Source organism: Empidonax traillii, unplaced genomic scaffold, assembly GCF_003031625.1.
Source record: "Empidonax traillii isolate 1590-97213 ecotype Southwest subspecies unplaced genomic scaffold, ASM303162v1 scaffold27:size3997909, whole genome shotgun sequence".
In the NCBI taxonomy this organism is placed as follows: Eukaryota; Metazoa; Chordata; class Aves; order Passeriformes; family Tyrannidae; genus Empidonax; species Empidonax traillii.
The window spans coordinates 3,102,574-3,121,625 of record NW_020955220.1 but is presented as its reverse complement, the minus strand read 5'-3'; the positions used below and the strand labels follow the sequence as shown (position 1 = coordinate 3,121,625).

The following is a 19,052-nucleotide window of genomic DNA, read 5'->3' as shown; positions in this document are numbered from 1 at the left end:
GAGCTATTTTGTGGTTCAGGTCTTTGCAGTGATCAAAAATTTGAAGCAGAAAACTTCTATGACCAAGATTTTTGTTCTGGATCTGTAACACTCGAAGACAGTTGATACTCAGCCATTGATATATCTTGTTCAGGAAAAAGTGTTCAATTTGAAACTGTTTCTCTTAAGAATATATATATATATAAAGCAATATGATAGGTATCTTCATTGCTGAATTTGAGTAATACTTCAGTGCATCTTGTACGTCAAGACCAATTGGCGTCTGTCCTGAGGAGTTGTGCTGCAGAACATATCAGAAAATTTAAAATATTGGTCAAATATTATAATTTTTCTATTATATTTAAATATTCACTAGAAACTCTGCTGGTGTTTGCTTTGTGATTGGTGTTGAAAGGCAACTAGAAGGCCTTTCCTATGGAAGGGAGATTGCTTCCATATCCTTACTGGGGAAAAATTGATTGCAAGGTACGAAAAAAAAAGGAGATAAAAAGCTGGTCTTTAAAAGGCAGAGGAGAAGAAGTGATCAGTCTGGAGTGAAATGTAGCAGATAAGAGCTGGAGATGAGATCATGGGAACAGATGTGAAACTAAGCCATATGGGAGATACAAAATCGCAGCCAGTTTGTTGTTCTGAATCTTCTTTGGCTTCTGAGTGGTTCAGGTGAAGGTCCTGTGATGGTCATGTGGCGAGCAGTAGTGTTGTGCCATTGTGCCAGGTGATCCTTGTCTCTGGCTTGTGAGGCTGACATGAACTGATTGTCCCTGGGACACAGGCGACGGTTCAGTTCCATTTGATAGCAGAGTGCTGGGGCTTGAAGAGAGCTAATGTCATCTCGTGCTTCTGAGTTGCTCCCACGGTTCTTCTCTTTTCCTTCACTGCTCTCAGGTAAATAGTGTATTCCTTTCAGCTTTTGGCCATGTGAGGATATTGGGACACAGCCTCCTAACCAGGAGGATTGATAGTGCCTAAATAGACCCTTGGAAGCAAGGGTAAGAAATTCTCTTTACAATGAAAAAGATAGAGATGGAATTAAAGACCAATATTCTAACTAAGCATGTTTACCTCGTGGATTTTTAACTATAGTAGCACTGTAACAAATTTCCAGAAATTGTGCTAAGTTTTGCTGCTTTCCAAGTAACGTTCTTTAGAAACAATACAAAATGCATAGCAGTTTGGTGCTCTGAAGATTCTGGCATGCATCAAGTAATTCTTGGCAGCGTTACTGATAAATATTTCGCTAGCAGAAATAAATAAGGTGGTGTTTATTGTGTATAAAGATGGTTTTAACATGCTGTCTTTTGCAGGGAGACTGAGAAAGGTCTTTGGGGAGGTGTTTTGGTGTGTTGGGTTTTTTTTTCCTCATTGATTTTAATAGGAATTATTCTGGACCAAGTAAAATTATAAACTAAATTTAGAAATTATATATGACTTCAGTATTTTATACCTAAATGCCAATACCAACATGCAATGAGTTTGTGTATAAATATAAGTGTATATATACATAAATATTGAGTTGAAGTATTGGAACATTCACCAGTGTAACAAATACAGTTTTATATTTATGAGTAAAGGAGTCATACTGGCTAATACACTCTGGTGATTTCAATTTTAAAACCTTTGTTTAGATCTAGTGGTTTTTTTTCAACCAGAAATAGATGTATGCAATAAGTCTATTTGAAGATTGATTTTTTAAAACACTATATTTCTTTAGTTTAAATTTAGTGTTATGGGCTCTGGCTTCTTGACACTTTGGTAGGTAACCACAGTTAGTAATGTTACTGGTATCTTAAAATCTATTTCTCAACATGAAGTCCAATCTTAATCTTTCTTACATGATGACACGCAAGTACTGACAGCCTTCAACTTTATGGACAAAAAGAAAAAAAAAAGAAAATTGCCTAGGTCTGCTTTTTTTTTTTTTTTCCCTCCACCTCCTTTCTTACACAGTAAGTAGCAAGATTCTAAATATTAAAATGTCAGAATGCATGTCATGGTTTCTCAGTAGCCTTCCAGTGTAACAGATACAACTAACACATGACATTCTGGCCTTAGCAGTTATGAAGTATTTTACAGTTTCTTGTTAGATTTTAAATTTGGTTTCATTCTAAATGTCTACGTTTTCAAATGAACTGAAGTATGGTAACGCTACAGAAGAAAAAGTACATGCCTGATTTACATTTTAAGTATGATGATTTGAGCACTAATTACTTATTGATTAGTTTTAAATAACCAACTGAATCGTAGTTAAGCTGTTTAAGTTAGTGAAGGTAGAGCAAAGGTCTGAGTTCAGTATGCAGCTGATACTCTGATCAACTCCATATATAGGTAGCACTTTCCTAAAACCATTAAAGGTGTTAATATAGAACAATGAATCAAGGATTTTGTCCTGAAGATCTGATAAAGGTCTGTCTGTCTTTTCTTTGGGAGGTAAGGTAGAAGGGAAGGTGAAGGGCATGGCAGTTTATTTTGCTATTTCCCTTCTTGGATCATCTTTTCCAGTTTTTATCTTTTTGCTTAGACTGCTCTTGTGAACTGAATGTAAGAGGAAGAGAAGCCTAGAAAAGTAGTGTTTTCAAGTTCCAGGTGGCTTTCAAGGAAAAAAATGAGTTTGCTGAGTGGATGATGAAGATTTCTATTTCTTAGCAGTTGGTAAAATAACTCTCCTTTCATTAAGGTCACTCATGAGTGATTCCTGGCATAAGTATACTAAAGGGAAACTAAAATATAGCACTGTTTAGTTTAAAGTTATAAAGTGATCTTAAACTGTACACATCTGAGTTTGGCTTGGTCTGGGTAGACCACTTTTTTTTAAAATTAGTCTGGGTAGAAAAACATTGACCGAAACTATCTAGCGATGACCCTTGAGAGATGCTCTAAAGTTTTCTGGTCTTTATTATTTTTTTTGTTCCTTTTTCCTTCTGATCACTTGAGATAGCGATATACGTTTGAAAATACTATTCATAAATAAAAGATGCTTGTCCTAGAAATTTAATCAAGATTTTTCCCAAATTGTGGCATGAACTCCCACAGGAAATAAAGGCCGTTTACAAACTTCACTGTTTTTTCCAAAATAAGCACGCTGCTTTGATTCTGATTTTGCTTTTATCATAGTAACATGTGAAACGTTATTTAAGGAAGAGAATCTGTTCAAGACCTTAAGCATAATGGCAGTTAGAAGACTTAAGGTAGAAAAAGTATCTCTTTTTGCTTCCTTTTCCCTATTTCTCCCCACTCTGTCTTCCCAACTCCCTGAAATCAGGATTGAAAGCTTTTAATGAATAATTAGTGGTTGCAGTTAGCTGCTGAAAATGGAGCAGCAAATTCCTTTGGCATGATAGTGGATTTTTCCCTTGTATTCCATGTCTTCAGAAAAGCATAATGTTTTTGTTTTCAGAAGATATCAAAAGCTAGATAAAGAAATTCTGTATGATCTTGAGATGGGAGAAACAACAGAACTTAGGTGGAAGTTACTGCCTTCTCTCAGGGATGATCAGACTGTTGTGCCCTTCTGACTTAACCCAAGCCCAGGTAGGTGCATAGTTTTGCAAGATGCTGCCTGAAGCAATTCTTACCATTTCTCATCTCAACCTACTTGTTCTGTATGGTGGGGCGGAACTAAAATTTCAGAAAGGGCAGGAAACAGAGTTTTCTAATTATTGTTTGCTCAGCAGAAGGACATCTAAATTTCCATTTGAATTCTTCGTGGTGCTGTGTAGGATAATAATTTCCCTTCTCTGAGGAAACTTCCCATATGTCCACATGAGTTCAGAGGTATTTTTTTCCCTCTAGCCAGTGACAGGAGTTAAAGTGGAACATGTAGTGTGAGAGAAATAAGTGATGTATATTTCAAAGCTTTAGGCAATTTTTCCATTCCTGCTAATATTAGCATTTTGTGTATAAATATATGCAAAATATGTGTGTATGTACATCTGTAATTTAGATCTGTGTATGTATAACTACTTCATTTTCTCCCAAATACAATTGAAATCAGTTTTCGTTACTTATGTTTTCCTTTAGAACAGCATTGACGTAGGTTTTGCTGTGATTGAGATAATTTGCCTCTTTTTCATACTAAGCTAAGTCTTTTTTTTTGTGAAACTTGAAGTGTAATAGTTTTCCATTCTCATTTTTTCTAGCAAGAACATAATTAGACTTGTGAGTTTTTAGGCTATGTAATGTTTTATACATTCTGTACCTAGATTTAGCGTGCCATTGCCATGTTTCGTTTCATTATTTCTTCTTTATTTAATTTTTCCTTGTTTCATTTAGTAGAAATTTGAGAAGGGCAAAAAGATTGCTTTTAAGCAATAGTTAGAATGTTGTACATAACAGTAATAAGCAGATGCCTCAGTAGTTAAATAATGTGCGATTTTTCTTCATAAAGTTAGATCTTCATTCGTGTAATCTTTTTATTATTACTTGTAAATTTTAGAATTTTAAAAATGCAAGTTGTGAAATGTCACAGAAACTTTGCTTGTGTGTGTTCAGACTTGGTCAAAATTCTCATTTTCATAGGTTTCAGGTATATAATTCTGTCTTTTCCTACAAGTTACCAGTAGCATTTGAAAAACACAACTAAACGATGGCTTTCTTTTCCTCATTTTTTAATGTGGCTTTGTCCCTTTATTGCATGCTCATTGCAGGGATAAAATTGTCAATTTTTTTAAGATCTTATAGGAGAGAAGCACTTTGCAAATCAGGACAGATCTGCTTTGTCACAGCAGTGTTAAGAGAAGGGGTAATGTGATTGCCATTCTGCAGGTGTAAATAAGAGGCACAGAGTTTGGGGAATTCACTTTCTTCTCAGTGATCAATCTGAGAAGAATGAAAAGTTGTAGTTTTGTTCTGAAATTTCTAGCATGTAGGTCTTTGAAAACAGAACATCCACTGAGATCTCTAAGTTTGATGTTTGTGTGAATCTCAGGCATCAAAAAGTGAAGATAACAAATTGTCACTTGTCAAAAATTTTAGGTTATGTTACATGCCAATTACTCAGGAATTAAGAACTTTCTATCAGGGAAGATAAAAGAGACAAAATATTGAATTTGCTTGATTGATACCCACTTTTCCTTCAACTGTCTATGTCATTCTCTGCACATCTTCCGAATGCTGGAGAAGTCTTACTCCTGTGCTTCCCATTCTTTTTTCTGAATGGCTTTGTAAAATTTGCAAGAATTGCAGTTTTCTTTTAAATTCCTAGACTTTAAATAAAATACTTAAGCAAAACCACAGATTCTGTTGCATGTTAGGGAGATGACCTTCACATGATTCATCAGCCAAGTTAGAGTCTTTTGATGAACTCTAAGATTGTTCTTGGTTTATCAGAGTTAATGAAAGTTACGTGTACAGGGCACGAGCTGTCAATGGGCTTCAGTTTTGGGTAAAGTGTGGATTTGTGGGCATGGCCCCTTTTCTTGGTTTTATCCACCTTGAACTCCATTGCTTTCAAAGATCCTTTCCTGTTCCTGATTTTTGATCCCTTTTTTAACTGAACCTTCTCATTTGAGTTGGCCTTCCCTGTTCTGCTTTCCATGTCAAAGCTTCAAGTTACAGGGGAAGGCCCAGTAAATCCCTGTAGGCGTAAGGTGATCATGTTCACTTACTCTGTGGGAATTACTCCAGTGCAAGCTTAATAGCATGAGGGGTTTTAAGTAGGTTTAAATAAATTCAGGGAGAATGGAATTTTCAGAAATACTAGCTAGAAATTTTAAATTCTAGAAATTTAGAAGTTTTAACCAAGTGATAATAAGTCTGAACATGCCGAACTGATTTTCTTTCGCCATCCCCACACTGGTCTTCCGGAATGTGTGACTTAGGATGCGTCTTCCTCAGGTTGACAGAAAAACACTTATGACATAAATGGGGAAAGACTTATGTCTTTAACATGGTTGTTTTCTATATATGATTTTATTTTATGTCATAATCGTAAGTGGATGTTCCAGTGAAATTCACGTTTCCTATGTGGAAGAATTGTTGCGAAGGTGCTCATCTTAAAAAGATTCATCCTAAAAAGTTATTTTTGGCAACACTGTAAACAAGTTAAAGCTGATCTTCTAATGAGAAATGTCAGGCAACTTTAGAAAGTCATAATAGGCATATATACATAGGTATAAATGTTATCTGTAGTGTATTATGTTTCTGAATATCTTCTATCTGTAAGAATGGCTCTTCAGAACAAAGAAAATTACCCATCAAAGCTCTCTTGGTTTTATTCTCAGAGTGGTAAAGCTCTTTTTGCAAATAAGACTTACTAGGGAATTGCAAAAATAGTTTTGTTTTAAAACACTTTAATGGTTAAATATTGTTTTGGATTAAATGAAAGTTGGTAATTCCTTGTTGGAAGGTGCTGCTTCATTCTGTTTGAGGTATTTTGCTTCGTGAAAGAGATGTGTTAAAAGCATTAATGAATTAACATGTTACTGGTGTTACTGCCTTTTACTACATGACCTTTACAGTAATTGTATACATTTGTAAAGGGTTAATTAAGTGATTAATGTATTAACTGATTGTTAAGGTCCAGCATGTTAACAGATGGCTTATAACCAAATCTAAAATCATCTATTGATGTGCTTAGTAAGCATCAAGATTGTAATAACCATGTGTGTAAAATGTATCCAGCACATTTTGTACATTTGAAATTTTCTTTAAACTACTTATAAAGATACCTTTTAGGTTTTAGTCATGATGCCCATAACAGTCTGACATAATTATTTCATCTCACTAAATAATTCTCTTGTTCATATATTCTTTCCAGGATCATATTGTTTCTGCGACAGTTGGAAAAAAAGAAATTGCAAACAGTGAAACTTCTCATAGTAACGAAAACTGTTTTTCTTAAAACTCACAAAGGCCTAAGTAGCAGCTGACTGTGCAGTGGGAAGAGTAAAGCAGAACAAGAAAGTGGAGGAAACAAAAGTCAGGAATGAGGAAAAGTAGGGCTTTTATAATACAGAATGAAAGGGAAGCTGTGGCATTTTCGAATGTGACAATCCAAGATGGCATTACACCTGTTCACTTTCTGTGGATGAGAATTTCTGCAAATAAAATCTTGCAGTTTGGACTGGGTTCAACATTTAGTGATAAAGGTCCTCAGGTTGGTGGCTCCTGCTACTTTGGCTGCTAATAAGTGAAGCTGTTCTTGTGGCATCTGAGTAAAAAAACCACCCATAGTTATCAGCAGATTTTATAAGTGATGTTTTGATGTGAGTTTCTGCAGACAGTCTTACCTCCGTTGTCTAAAGAGGAACACGCTCTTCTGACATGGTTTCATAAAACAGAAATCATAGATTACTTATATAACAATTTTTCTTGTTAGGCAAGGGAGAAGTAACTGTTGGTGCGTGTGCCATTTAAAACTACTTGAAAATGGATTGTAGTAAATTTTACTGGTTTTTTGGAAGGCTTCACTTTCTAGAGAAACTGTAAAGTTTTCTTGCTATTTCACTTGCATAGCCTTGTTTGAATATAAACTTGAACTGGTGAATGTTTCAAAATATAGCTCAGTTCTTGGCTCTAGTAGACATGGAGAGAAAGGGGAATTAATCTAAAAGAACTAATACAGTGAAAATAGCTTTTTTAATGAATGTGTGCACAGATACAAAAGGCAGCTGTACTAGATGTGTAGTTTTCACACAACGTGCAATTTTGTTTACCCTTTCACACTTAAGAGTTGTATTTGTAGTTTGTAATTGTCCACAAATTAACTAATAAACACTGGTATTTCTCCTTTCCGTGTTATTCTTTCTGGTTGATGAGGTCCCAGTTTAGAGAGAAAATTGAGTCCTTGAGGTCATGACCCTGTAGATTAGTGCTATTAAATATCAGCCTGCTTTGCTGCAGTTCTTCAGTTCTTTCTGCATGATGATCTGATCTCCTCTGTGTTGATGATATCTTGTAAATATTATTATTGTGTTTCTACTTTAATATAACCAAGATCAGTGATAAAACTGGTCTCATGGTTTGCCCTTAAGAAACTCTATTATTCACTTTTCTTTAGCAGATTTTGTTTAGCACAAGCAGTTCTTTCCCATTTTGCCATTTTTTTTCTTACCTCATTACTTTTTTTTTCCTGTTTACATGATTATTTTGCCTGTAGCACTGTATGAAACGCACTGCTGAAATCCTTGCTGGATCAGCCATATCTTTCAAGAACCAGAGATCATATTTCCAGGGTACTGCTTCAGTAACATTTAAATGTTATATTATCTCTGCATTGTATTTTTTAAATCCATGAATTTCAGTCATAAAAACTAGAAACAGTGTTTGTCATCTAAGTTTCATTTTCTGTTTCAGTTATTGCAGTTCTTTCGTTTTTCTTTTGCTGGTCAGATATATACAGTACTTACTTATATCCTTACCTGGACTAGCTTTAGTGCTTCCACGAACTGTGCCTTACCGACTCTGGCTCCTTTTGTTTAGTGTGTTCCCATGCACCTCATCTATTATTGAATTGGATAGATGATATTGCTTTGTCTCTTACTATTTACCTGTATTTTCTGTTTCCCCTTGTTTACCTGATTTCCCCCTGTGAATGGAAGGGAAGCTTTATTATTTTCTCCTGACTTTGATGTGTTTTAATTTTTTTATCAGTCCTGCTTGACTTTTTTTCTCGAAATATGTTGTCCAAGGTATTCGTGCTCACCTTCTTACAGTTTTCCTGAATGTATGTAAGTGGCTGAACATCTTGGTTCTTTCCTTCTAGCAACATTTCTTAAGGTGCCTGTCAGTCTTTATTACCTTATACAAAAAAGGACAATTTGGTTGCAAATCAGGCAGGCTTTTATCTCAAGACATTTTTCCTGTCTGGAGCAATCTTTACTAAATTTACCACGTGCTAATCAGTTTAGCCCTTATAATGTAAAAGGAAAGCATTTTCCTTGCTCCTATGAATATCCTTTTCAATTTCTGCATAAAGAAGGTTTCCTTTTGGCTAATTGCCTGTTCATACTTGTATATCTTGTAAGTGATTTCTGAATTATTTTAATTAAATCTAAATGTGCAGCAGCAGTAATTTGAATGCGTAACACCTGACAACACAAAACTGCTCATGGTTTCTTCTCATCTAAGCGGAAGAAATATCAATTCTTGTTATTTTGAAGAATTGTAACATAAGTATTCAGGGCCCTTGTACATGATACAGTTATTCTTTTTCTCATGTCCTCTATGCCTTTATGCTCCTTAGGCAATCAAAAATACAAGTATACATAGTTTGATTCAGTTACTATTTTAATATATTTATCATCTGAAGTAATATATTAATACATTAATTTTGAATTTGTTATTAAACGGATTTTTTTTCATATGTGCGATGATTCAGTACTTGCAACTGGAAAAATTCCTTTGTTTACAAAATTTAATCTGAAATGGAATTGCTTGTGTGTAATTTTTTTGAAGAGTTGCTTCTAATGAAAACATTATTTTGGACTGGGATTTTTTTTGCTCCACTTCTGCTTTTCCTTCCTCTAAGTGGGGCTTGATGCTATGAGTGGTCTTTGGATTCCTGCTGTTTCCTACCCGTTCAGTTGTATATATGCAACCTTTGGTAATTTTGCAGATGATCAAGTACTTAATAGCAAATGTTCTTAAATTAAAATTTCTAACATAATGAAACTTTAGGAAAAGGTTTGCTTTGTATCTCAGTAGCTACAGAGGAGTTCTCAACTCATATTTAGAAATAGGTGTACAGCTTGAGAGAGCTTGTGGTTGTATTTCCCTTACGAGAAGGTGGCTGAGACAACTTGGGATTCTGTGATAGATTATGTCCTTGATAAAGTCCCAGGATGAAGAACGTTTGCTGCCTGACTCTTCTCAATCTTCGTTAGGAAGAAAGTGTCTGAATGGATTTTTGTGTGTCCCAATTTGCCATGCATATTAATCATGCTGTAATAATATAAAGTTAGGACTTGGATAAACTCACATGAGTAATTTTAGTAATTAAAAGTATATTGCAATTAATAAATTAAACATTTTCTTTAAATCCCACTGAATGCAAAGTGGCATCATGCTGGAAAGGTCACCTCCTTGTCTTTTCAGGGAACTGGAACATTGTGAAGGTTTCTGGCCTGGTTTAGGTCTGTGCATAAATATTGGTAGATGACTGCAGTTCCCCCTCAGCCCTTACTGAGCAACTGTCCCCACTGTTCTTAACATTTTATTGGTTTTCTTTTAGAAGTGAAAGCCTATATTTGCACTGAAGTGGAAAATGACTGTCCTCTCTAAGGGTAGTTCTCCAAACCTGTAGGAAGATCTTGTCCTGTGTAAAAAGATGAAATGTGATACCTCTCTTTTGTTGAAATTGCTGTCTGGAGTTCTGACACCTACAAGATTTTTGTTCAGGAGGTGCTATTTTCTGAGCACAACGGAAATGGAACAGGAGCCTGACTTGAAATGTGCCAGTTAGATATTATTTTAGTCACATTTTTCTTAGAAGCATAATGAGTTTGGATGAGAGACAATGTTTTATTTGTCATCAGGCTTAAACATTTCAGTGACACTTTTTTTTTTTTTTTTTACCTTACCAATATATCCTGTGTAACTGATGGTCAGTGACTGTAGATAAAACCACTGTTTCTGTTTCAGAGAAATCCTTGAGTCCCCTTTGCTGTGGTGGTCACAGTCGGTGAAGCTGCTGAGCAGTGGTGCTCAGGCATCTATTTTGACAGTGATTACTTGTATTCTTTTCTACCTTCCATTTTGTCTCATTACGCTCTCATGCCATGAGACAGACTGTTAATCTTTCTGAGACAATAGCTTCCTTATACAGTGTCTCTGCTGTCTTTTACGTTTTGTGGCCCAGACTGCCAAGTGTGGTCCTTCAGATCCTTCCACACTGTAGCACTTCCAGTACTTCCGTCTCCTTTGCACCTTTGCTATCATCTTGTGATTTGAGGCTGGCACTTAACGTGTGCTGATTTATCTGCCGAGGAGTTCTTAGGTCAGTGTTATTTTTTCCTTCATGTGGGGCACAGGCTATGGGACACATTCTACTGAACAGAGTGGTAGAAGCCCAAAGGTGACTTATCAGTGCTGCACTCTTGCACAGGAGGCAAATGAACCAGTTAAATTATGTCATTTTAATAGCTCAAGGGTATAATGAATGGCCTTGTAAATTCTTCTGCTGACAGCTTTTTTTTCCACTTGCTTGTTTTTGTGAATTGATGGTCATCTTGGGTGTAACTACTCTAATCCTATATTTTACAAGTGTTAGAACCATTTGTTACTGGAATTAGTAGCTATAATAGAAAGTGGATACATCAGCTTTTTGAGATGCATTCAGCAGCAGGACTGATGAGCAGATTTTTATCTAAAGCATCACATTGACTAAAATATGACTAAACATAAATCCTGTCAGTGAGTGCTCAGTCAGTTGTACTGTCTGCAGATAATTCCCTGCAGTAGTGTAATGAATGTGGGAATAATAGATGTTTTGTAGATTTTCCTGATTTTTTTTTTGTTGTTGTTGTGGGGGTTTTTATTTGTTTGGGGTTTTAAAGTACATTGTTGTTTTCATGGCAAAATTATATTTCTGTTTCCTGGTAAAAAATGGTGTTCCCCACTGGAGCATTATGTTAGATGATGTAAGGATTGGAGTAGGTGCTTTGCTGTTGTTGAATCTGAGGTGGAGAAATAATATTAGTAATCATATAAGTGGTATGCTTGGCATATTATAAAAGTCTGTATTGGAAGAATAAGAGTGCTTTGAAGAACATCATAGGTAGGCTATTGCCTAGTAAGGCTCTAATGAAAGAAATTAATATAGAATATATAGAGATATATATGCATGTTTAGTTTGTATCCAGTAGGACCATATTATGGTTTGTTCCTTGCAACTCCAACACACAAATTGCCTAAAACAGGGGAATAGTTAATGTATTCCTCTCAGTCTGTTCTGTAGTTACCACCTTTATTTAGGAAAATGCAGGGTAATTTCAGTTACTTTCTTCCCTGCACTTGGCAAGCAAATATTGAATATTCAGTAACTTGGCAGGATATACTGTTTAAGTGATTATGATGCCAAGTCTTATGGCTATAAAGACTGGATTTTTGTATATATATTTTAAGTAGGTATTAAGTGTGTACAAATCTCAACTGCAAAGTAAAGGAACATTTAAACTGAAAAATATAATTTATATTATTTTTTGTAATTCTGTATAATGTTGGTTGAATCTCTATTTCTGTGCTTTCCAGTTAACCTGAAAATAAAAATTGCAAACATTTTACTAAAAGATTTTAGTTTCCTTGTAACATTTTAATACTCAGAATTTATAAGGGAGTAATACAACTTTAGCCTTCTTTGTGGAAAAATTGCTTGAGTAGGTCAAAGTTTTCAAGGCTTTTGGATTGAATTTGAGTTCTTGCATGTTAACTATAAACATTTATATAACACAGACAAGGTGACTAAATACTGTTAACTAGAGTTTTGAAATGTTATTTTTCAAATTATGTGGAAATATTTTCATAATCTATATACAGTTAGATATTGCTTTATGTTTGTATTAAACTTCCTTATTTTTCTTAGAAGCTTTTCAAACAAGCCTAAAAAAAAAAAAATCACCTTTTGCTCAGTGAACTTCTGAACACCTATGAAAATAAAATGTGCTACAGTTGGTAATGAGAAAAGTCAAATGTATGAGGAATTGATGTGTGTCTTCTGTGAACCTTCCAAGAGCAACAATAACGAAAGACAACATTCTTCTTTTTGTTCCAGTAAGGGAACACAATAAATCCAACTTAGTTTAATGCTCTCCAAAATTCCCTGGAAAGATCAAAAAAGAGACTGGAATTATAATAAAATACCATTAAGAATTAGTACTAGTAGCTGTGCTATGCCGTTCTCTGTTATGGGCATAGACAAATTTACCCTGTTCTTCCATCCTACCTACATTTTATGTTGTCTTATTTGTTTTGGTTTATTTCATATTTTCATTAAATCCAATATACGGGAAAAATTACTGAAATTTCTGTTTTTTCGGGTTCTCTGTGCATCTGTGTTGTCAGTCGTGTTGTTCTTGGCAGCGTTCCAGCACCAAGCTACAAAGGAAGTAACACTTGCTATTTACAGTTTTTTGATTCTTTTGCAGAGTGATCATTTTACTTTACCACATGACCATATTTTTCAGATTTCCTGTATTTTGAAAGATTTTTTTTTTTATTTTTTTTGTTAGACTTCATTGAGAATGCAAGTGGGATTGCATCCCAGCAGAAGCTGCTAGGAGCTAAAGGCTGCTCGGCGAGCATTTAGAGCATGCTGTATGCGATCATTCATGTGCACCATCATGGCATGTTGAGCATGTCCCAAGCCAAACTTCCGTAATACTTTTTTGCAGTTGCTTTTGCTGCGTTGGATTGGGATACTGGAGCGAGACAAACTTGTTTTCCTCGTGTTCTTAGTAATAACCCCTGCTGCAGGTGCTAGATCAGAGTGGGTGAGCCCAGTTTAAAACAGTGCTGGCATTTTACCCTGTATTTATTCAAAGCTGTGCTTCCATTCACTTCAGATTTAGTTGGCAATGCTCAGCAATCCTGTGCAACCAATCCAGGTTTTATGTCGGGCACAGAACAAAACACAGCAGTGACCAAGTGAAGAAGTGAAACAGTGAAGTAGTTTGCATTGACAGCAAAGTTGTTTTAGCTGTTCCCTAGGATCTCATCTCGTTCTTCTGATCAAAATACAGTGTGTAATGTCTAGTAAGAACCTAGTAAGCAAAAGTGCTGAGACTTCTGTGACCCTAAGTGGAGTTTTGGTGTTCTGGGAACACTTCTGTTTCAGTAAGTGGAAGCCATCTTACTGCTCAGCAGAGTTGTGATGCATTGTGCCACGTACTGGTGCAGAAAGCTTAAAAATCTAGGGCAGCATGAAAATGTAGAACACTGAAATGAATAACTGAAACTGAAATACTGTCCAGAATATAGGAAGCTTGGAAGCTTAATAGGAAGTCAGTTAACAGATGAACTGAAATATGTAGACACAGGGCAGTGTATCTTTGGAAGGGTCCAGGTACCTGAGGTGTGTTACATGGTTAAACATTTTGAGTATGGATGATAGCCAGGCTCAGGTGACGTGTTAGATCGCTGACATGCGTTCTCAGGGTAAAACTTTTCACCTTTTAACTATACTTCAGTAATTAATGGTTAAGTGTCTCTGCTGCCATAATCCTCTATAGAGACAGAAGAAAATTATGCAGCTTCAGTTTCTGGAATAAGATATATGTTTTCCATCTGTCTGCCATGGGATATGTCAGTAATTTCCTTTTTCAGTTCACTAGTTCCAATTACTTTGGCCTACCTGTTCAGGCTGAAAGACTTGGTGAGGAAATCAGCCTGTATTGAGATCCACTTAGCACCTGTAATGGCTGTAGCTATAGACCTGGTCTTGGCATTGTCATCCATAATATTTTTTTCCTCATTCTTTATCTTTCTCTCTCACCAGTAAAGACATGGTTTGTGTATCTATTGGGAGGGAACTGAAGTAGTGCTGGGTATGCCCTGCCCTTATGTGCCCATGCTGTGAGTCTGAAGTGGGCAGAACAAAACCTACTACATTACAGGGTACAACAAATGCGAAAAAGTTCTTTTTATTTCAGATGTTACACATACTTGTCAATTACATACTTCAGGTACTATTAAGTAATTTTTGGTTCATAATTAAGATAACTTTCAGAATGTCTTTTCCCCTTCTGGAACTTGCTGATGCACTGATTAAAACTCAGCCACCTTCTGGAATAAGCAACACAGGCATCTGTCCTGGAGATAAACAGACCTCTTCAAAGCAATGTTTTGATTCCTTCTTGGAGTTGGTTCATTATGTGTATTGGATGGAGACTGGAGACCTCTGAAAAATTGTTATGATTGAGTAATTAAAGGCTAGCATAATACATATGCACAAAAGTGTAAAGTTCAGGTAAAATGCGTATTGTTGTACTTTCTCATTTTATTTTAGTGTCTTGACTCTGCAGGTATTTTTGGCAGTTAATCTCTGGGTTTAGTTTTTTTAATTAACAGATTATAGACGCTGTATTTTGTGACATTTTTAATCAGACGTACAAATAAGATATTTAGAGGTAGAAGGTTGAGACCCAACTCCAGCTGAAGATCCATTTCACTTTGTGATCCTTTAAAAATCTGATCCTGCATATGCACTTGTAATTTTTCACTATGCGTAACATGCACACTTTGAGGAAGTCTGTGTCATGGTTGAATGTATAGATAACAGCCAAGGGCCAGAATTTAAAGTTTTGGGACCCATTTCTTCTCTAAGAGCTGGTGTTTCTGAACTACTTCTTTCTTTCAAGATTGGAGTATTGTAAGAACCAAAATATGCTGCCGTATCCACCAGTAGCTAACAAGTAGCTGTCTGTACACAGCAAAAGTACAATCCAACACGGGCAGGCTGGACTTAACCTTTTGGTGACTTAATGATTACTGTGTACCCAAAGGCAGTGCCTTGTAGCTGGAGATTTCTCTTTTATCCATATCTTAGTTTATCAAAGTAGGCCTTAGGAACTTTGTATTCTCTAGGAAGATATCCCAGCAGATTTTTCAGACTTGCTGATTTTTCAAACTTCTTTTCAAGTTATTTACTATGCTTTGTCATTGTGTATTTTACATATATTTTGATTTTCATTCACAGTCCTAGTCCCAGAACTTCCGTGAGAAGTTCTCATGCGTTCCTAAGGGCCTTTGTGAATTCTTTTTGTTGTTCAGATTGTTTGGCAGAAGCTTTGCGGCCTGTGGAAACAATGCAAAAGGCAAATCCGGGAGATGGAACAGTATCAGTTCACAAAACCAGGAGAACCTGTTCATGCTGAGAAATGAGGAAACATAATCGTGTGTGTGTGTCTGTTTGTACAGAAGCACCAATTTTCTTGGGAGAAATTGGTGAATTTAGGAAACAATCTTCAAATCTACTGAGTACAAATGAGTTCCTACTGAAATGAGTTCCTACTAAGAAAAATGGTAGTAGGACTTTTATTTAGGAGCTAGAATGTTAGCCCTGACTTGTTTATCACCCACACGACAAAATCTGTATTCAACATGCATTAATACTTATGCACATGCCACATCATACTCATAAAATCTGTTGTGTCTAAAATTTCCTTTATCAGCTTGATCTTTCTCAAGTACTGTAATGGGAAGTGTTATAATTGCCTAGGTAAAGGGTTTTGATTAAATTGATCTTCCTTAGTTAAAATATAAAATTCATATGTTAATAAAGGACAATTAAATTCAGTTTGTAGGCTCTGTCCTCTTCTCAACTCACACCTTCCATCCTCTAAGACTGTAATCTCAGGAATTTTTAAAGCTGGAATAAATTATTACCGTGGCAAAAGCAGCAGTCCTGCCCTTTTGCTCTCCAGTGTTGGTTTTGCCAGCTCAGCTCTGCTACAGCTGTGTAGTCATCCCGATCAGGGGGCTGATCTGAATGAAAAATACTTCCCCACCCCTGCTTAGGATATAAAATATATGTTTGCTTTGATATTTTCTCTTGAAAAAGATGTCGTAGTTGGGTGTTGAAACATCTGACCTCCTTACATAATACACGAGACATGTATTTAAAAAAACAAATAGAAAAAGGCACAAAAATTCTTGCTTTGAGAGAATGATACAGATTCTGTTTACTAAATTTACTAATGTATCACAAGAGTGAATTTTTTTTACATCCAAGTTACGCTTTTTCTTTTTAATATAACCCTGCATTTATGTTTAGGAAGAGAATATGAAATAAAACAAACTCTTGTCTCCTACTATATATTACTAAGAATTGGGTTGTTTTAACAAAAATAAAGTTTTCTTTTAGGGAAAAAAAAAAAACACTTCAAAAAAAACCTGGTTTGGGGTTTTTGTTTGGTTTGTGGTTATTTTTCCCCCAGGATCTACTTCAGATTTCCTAGGCATACATTTTATTTTATATTCCAATATATTTATCCACTTGGATAGGTGAACAAGTACTCTTTTAAATACAGTATACAAATGTTGACATTTTAAGCTGCTGTAGAAGACCTGAAAATGGTCAACAATTAAACTGGAAATCAGTGAGCTCATTTGAACTACAGAGCTTGGTATAGCTTCTAACAGAAATCAAGTATCATTATTTGAACATCCTGTTTGACTGCCAAAAAATGCTCAATAGATGAAATAAATGAGTGAGCAAAACAATGCTATTCCACTTACAGAAAATACAACATTAGCATGTTGGAGAAAGGAAGTTGGATCTTCAGTTTAGAGTAGGCACTGTGGGAACATGAGATTTTTGGATGATAAGCAAGCTCAATTTATACCAGTGAACTCATTCTCCCTTTGTTTTATTTCAAGACAAGAACAAGAGGATTCAAGAGAAATAATAATTAAGACAAAACTTTTATTACCTTTTCTGTGCATATTTCTGCTTCTTCTCTGAGGATTGTAATTTTTATTCTTTCAAGCAAGAATATCTTCTAGTAACCAGCATGTGAAAAACATTGTTCTAGGAATTATGGGGGCATACTATAGTGAATGTTTCAGTTGGCACAGTGGAATGTTATACCACTCCTTATTAATGGTAGCATAATGTAATAAAGAAACACTTTTTTTTCTTAAAAAATGGTAGTGATGGAAATAAGAAAAATAATGGGTTTTTAGAAAGAGGCTGACTACAATGACCATTCTGTTATGTCGTGTTACGTACAGTACGCTAAATATGTGGACATTGGTAGATTGTTTCCTCCATGGGATTGTTCTTGAACTTTGAAACTGGTTGTTCTAGTAGACCTGCAAAAGATTGAGTCTGTTTTTTTCTTTTCTTTTTCCCTTTTCCTTATAAAACAGCAGCAGAACTACTGCAAATTAAAAATGGGAGATTCAAACGATACAACCCTTGCTTGGTTTTTGAGTGCCCTACCGTGGAAGTGTTGCATATTCTAGCTTGCCTGTTGTGTTTGGTTTTTCCCTTGCATCTCGTGTATTTTCCTTAAACCCGTGAGATTAATGTGAGACATTTAAAGAATTGCTTGGTACTTTCTGGAACAAATATGCCTTCTGGCATCTTGAGCACTGCTTCTGCTCTGAAATTAAGGTAGCACAGTGACAGAAGGCAGATGATGAAGCTGTAAACCAGAAATCTCTGAAACAATTTCACTTCTCCAATGTAAACACTGATACTGCTTTATTTCTAAGTCCTTATTTAAATGGTAATATTTAGAATTAGTTATTGTTTGTGTGCATGTTTTTAGAAATATTAAAAGCCTCTCTGCATAGCTGAGGGAAATACTGGGGAAAGCAATTGCAAAACAAAGGATATGATTTTAACAAATGTAGGCTTATATTTATCTTTTTTTTTTATTTTGAAAAGTTCTATCAAGAAGAAATTTGAATTGAATGCTGGATTTTATATAACAAGACAAGAACCTGTGTTAGAAAATGATTTTTTCAATAACACTTGTTCTTTCCTTTTTTTTTTTCTTCTAGGACCGGAATAGGCCCTATGACACTTTTAACTTGCACTCTTTGGAAAATTCCTTAATGGATATGATAAGGACTGATCATGAGCCTCTGAAAGGTAAACACTACCCTCCCAGTGGCCCACCAATGAGTTTCGCTGATATAATGTGGAGGAATCATTTTACAGGTTAGGAATATTCATATGTCCATGCTTGCTTGGTGTTTAAACAAAAATCAGCTTTGCAGTATTGCTCTAAACTTTTTGCTAATGAATGAGTTTTCAGTTATGTAAAACTTCTATTTTCCCGTCTTAAGATAATCTTCTCTACTTTAGGAAGATAAGGTGAAATGTGTATACATTTATTGTAAGTGTACAATCCTAATATCTAACTGGCATATCTGAAACATGGGTTTGTGTCTCAGCAGATTGCACAGCTGGGTCTCTTGCTGCAGTCACTTCAAAAGATGAGTAGTGCAACTGGAGTCCAATTGTTATGTTCAACATCTTGTTCAAAGTTTATACTACACTTGTACGGATTATCAGCTATTGTATAGGGTTCTAAAACAGCCGCTCTATCGGGCTTATTCTCTACAGTTGTTCAGGTATCTTTTAAACAAATTTGTCTTAATTTGGATTT

At 35.5% G+C, this 19,052-nt stretch overlaps 1 protein-coding gene across 8 annotated transcripts in view; it reads left to right on the top strand.

The window, feature by feature from the left end:
- CPEB3 (cytoplasmic polyadenylation element binding protein 3) overlaps positions 1-19,052 on the top strand; it is an 85,393-nt gene that overhangs the window by 11,684 nt on the left and 54,657 nt on the right. For 6 of the 8 annotated variants that reach the window (XM_027909135.1, XM_027909104.1, XM_027909113.1 and 3 more), the window contains exon 3: positions 18,442-18,601. In XM_027909135.1, coding sequence (XP_027764936.1) covers positions 18,442-18,601 — 160 coding nt within the window. The remainder of the gene's footprint in view (positions 1-18,441; positions 18,602-19,052) is intronic. The other 2 variants (XM_027909152.1, XM_027909160.1) reach the window with 1 other exon arrangement.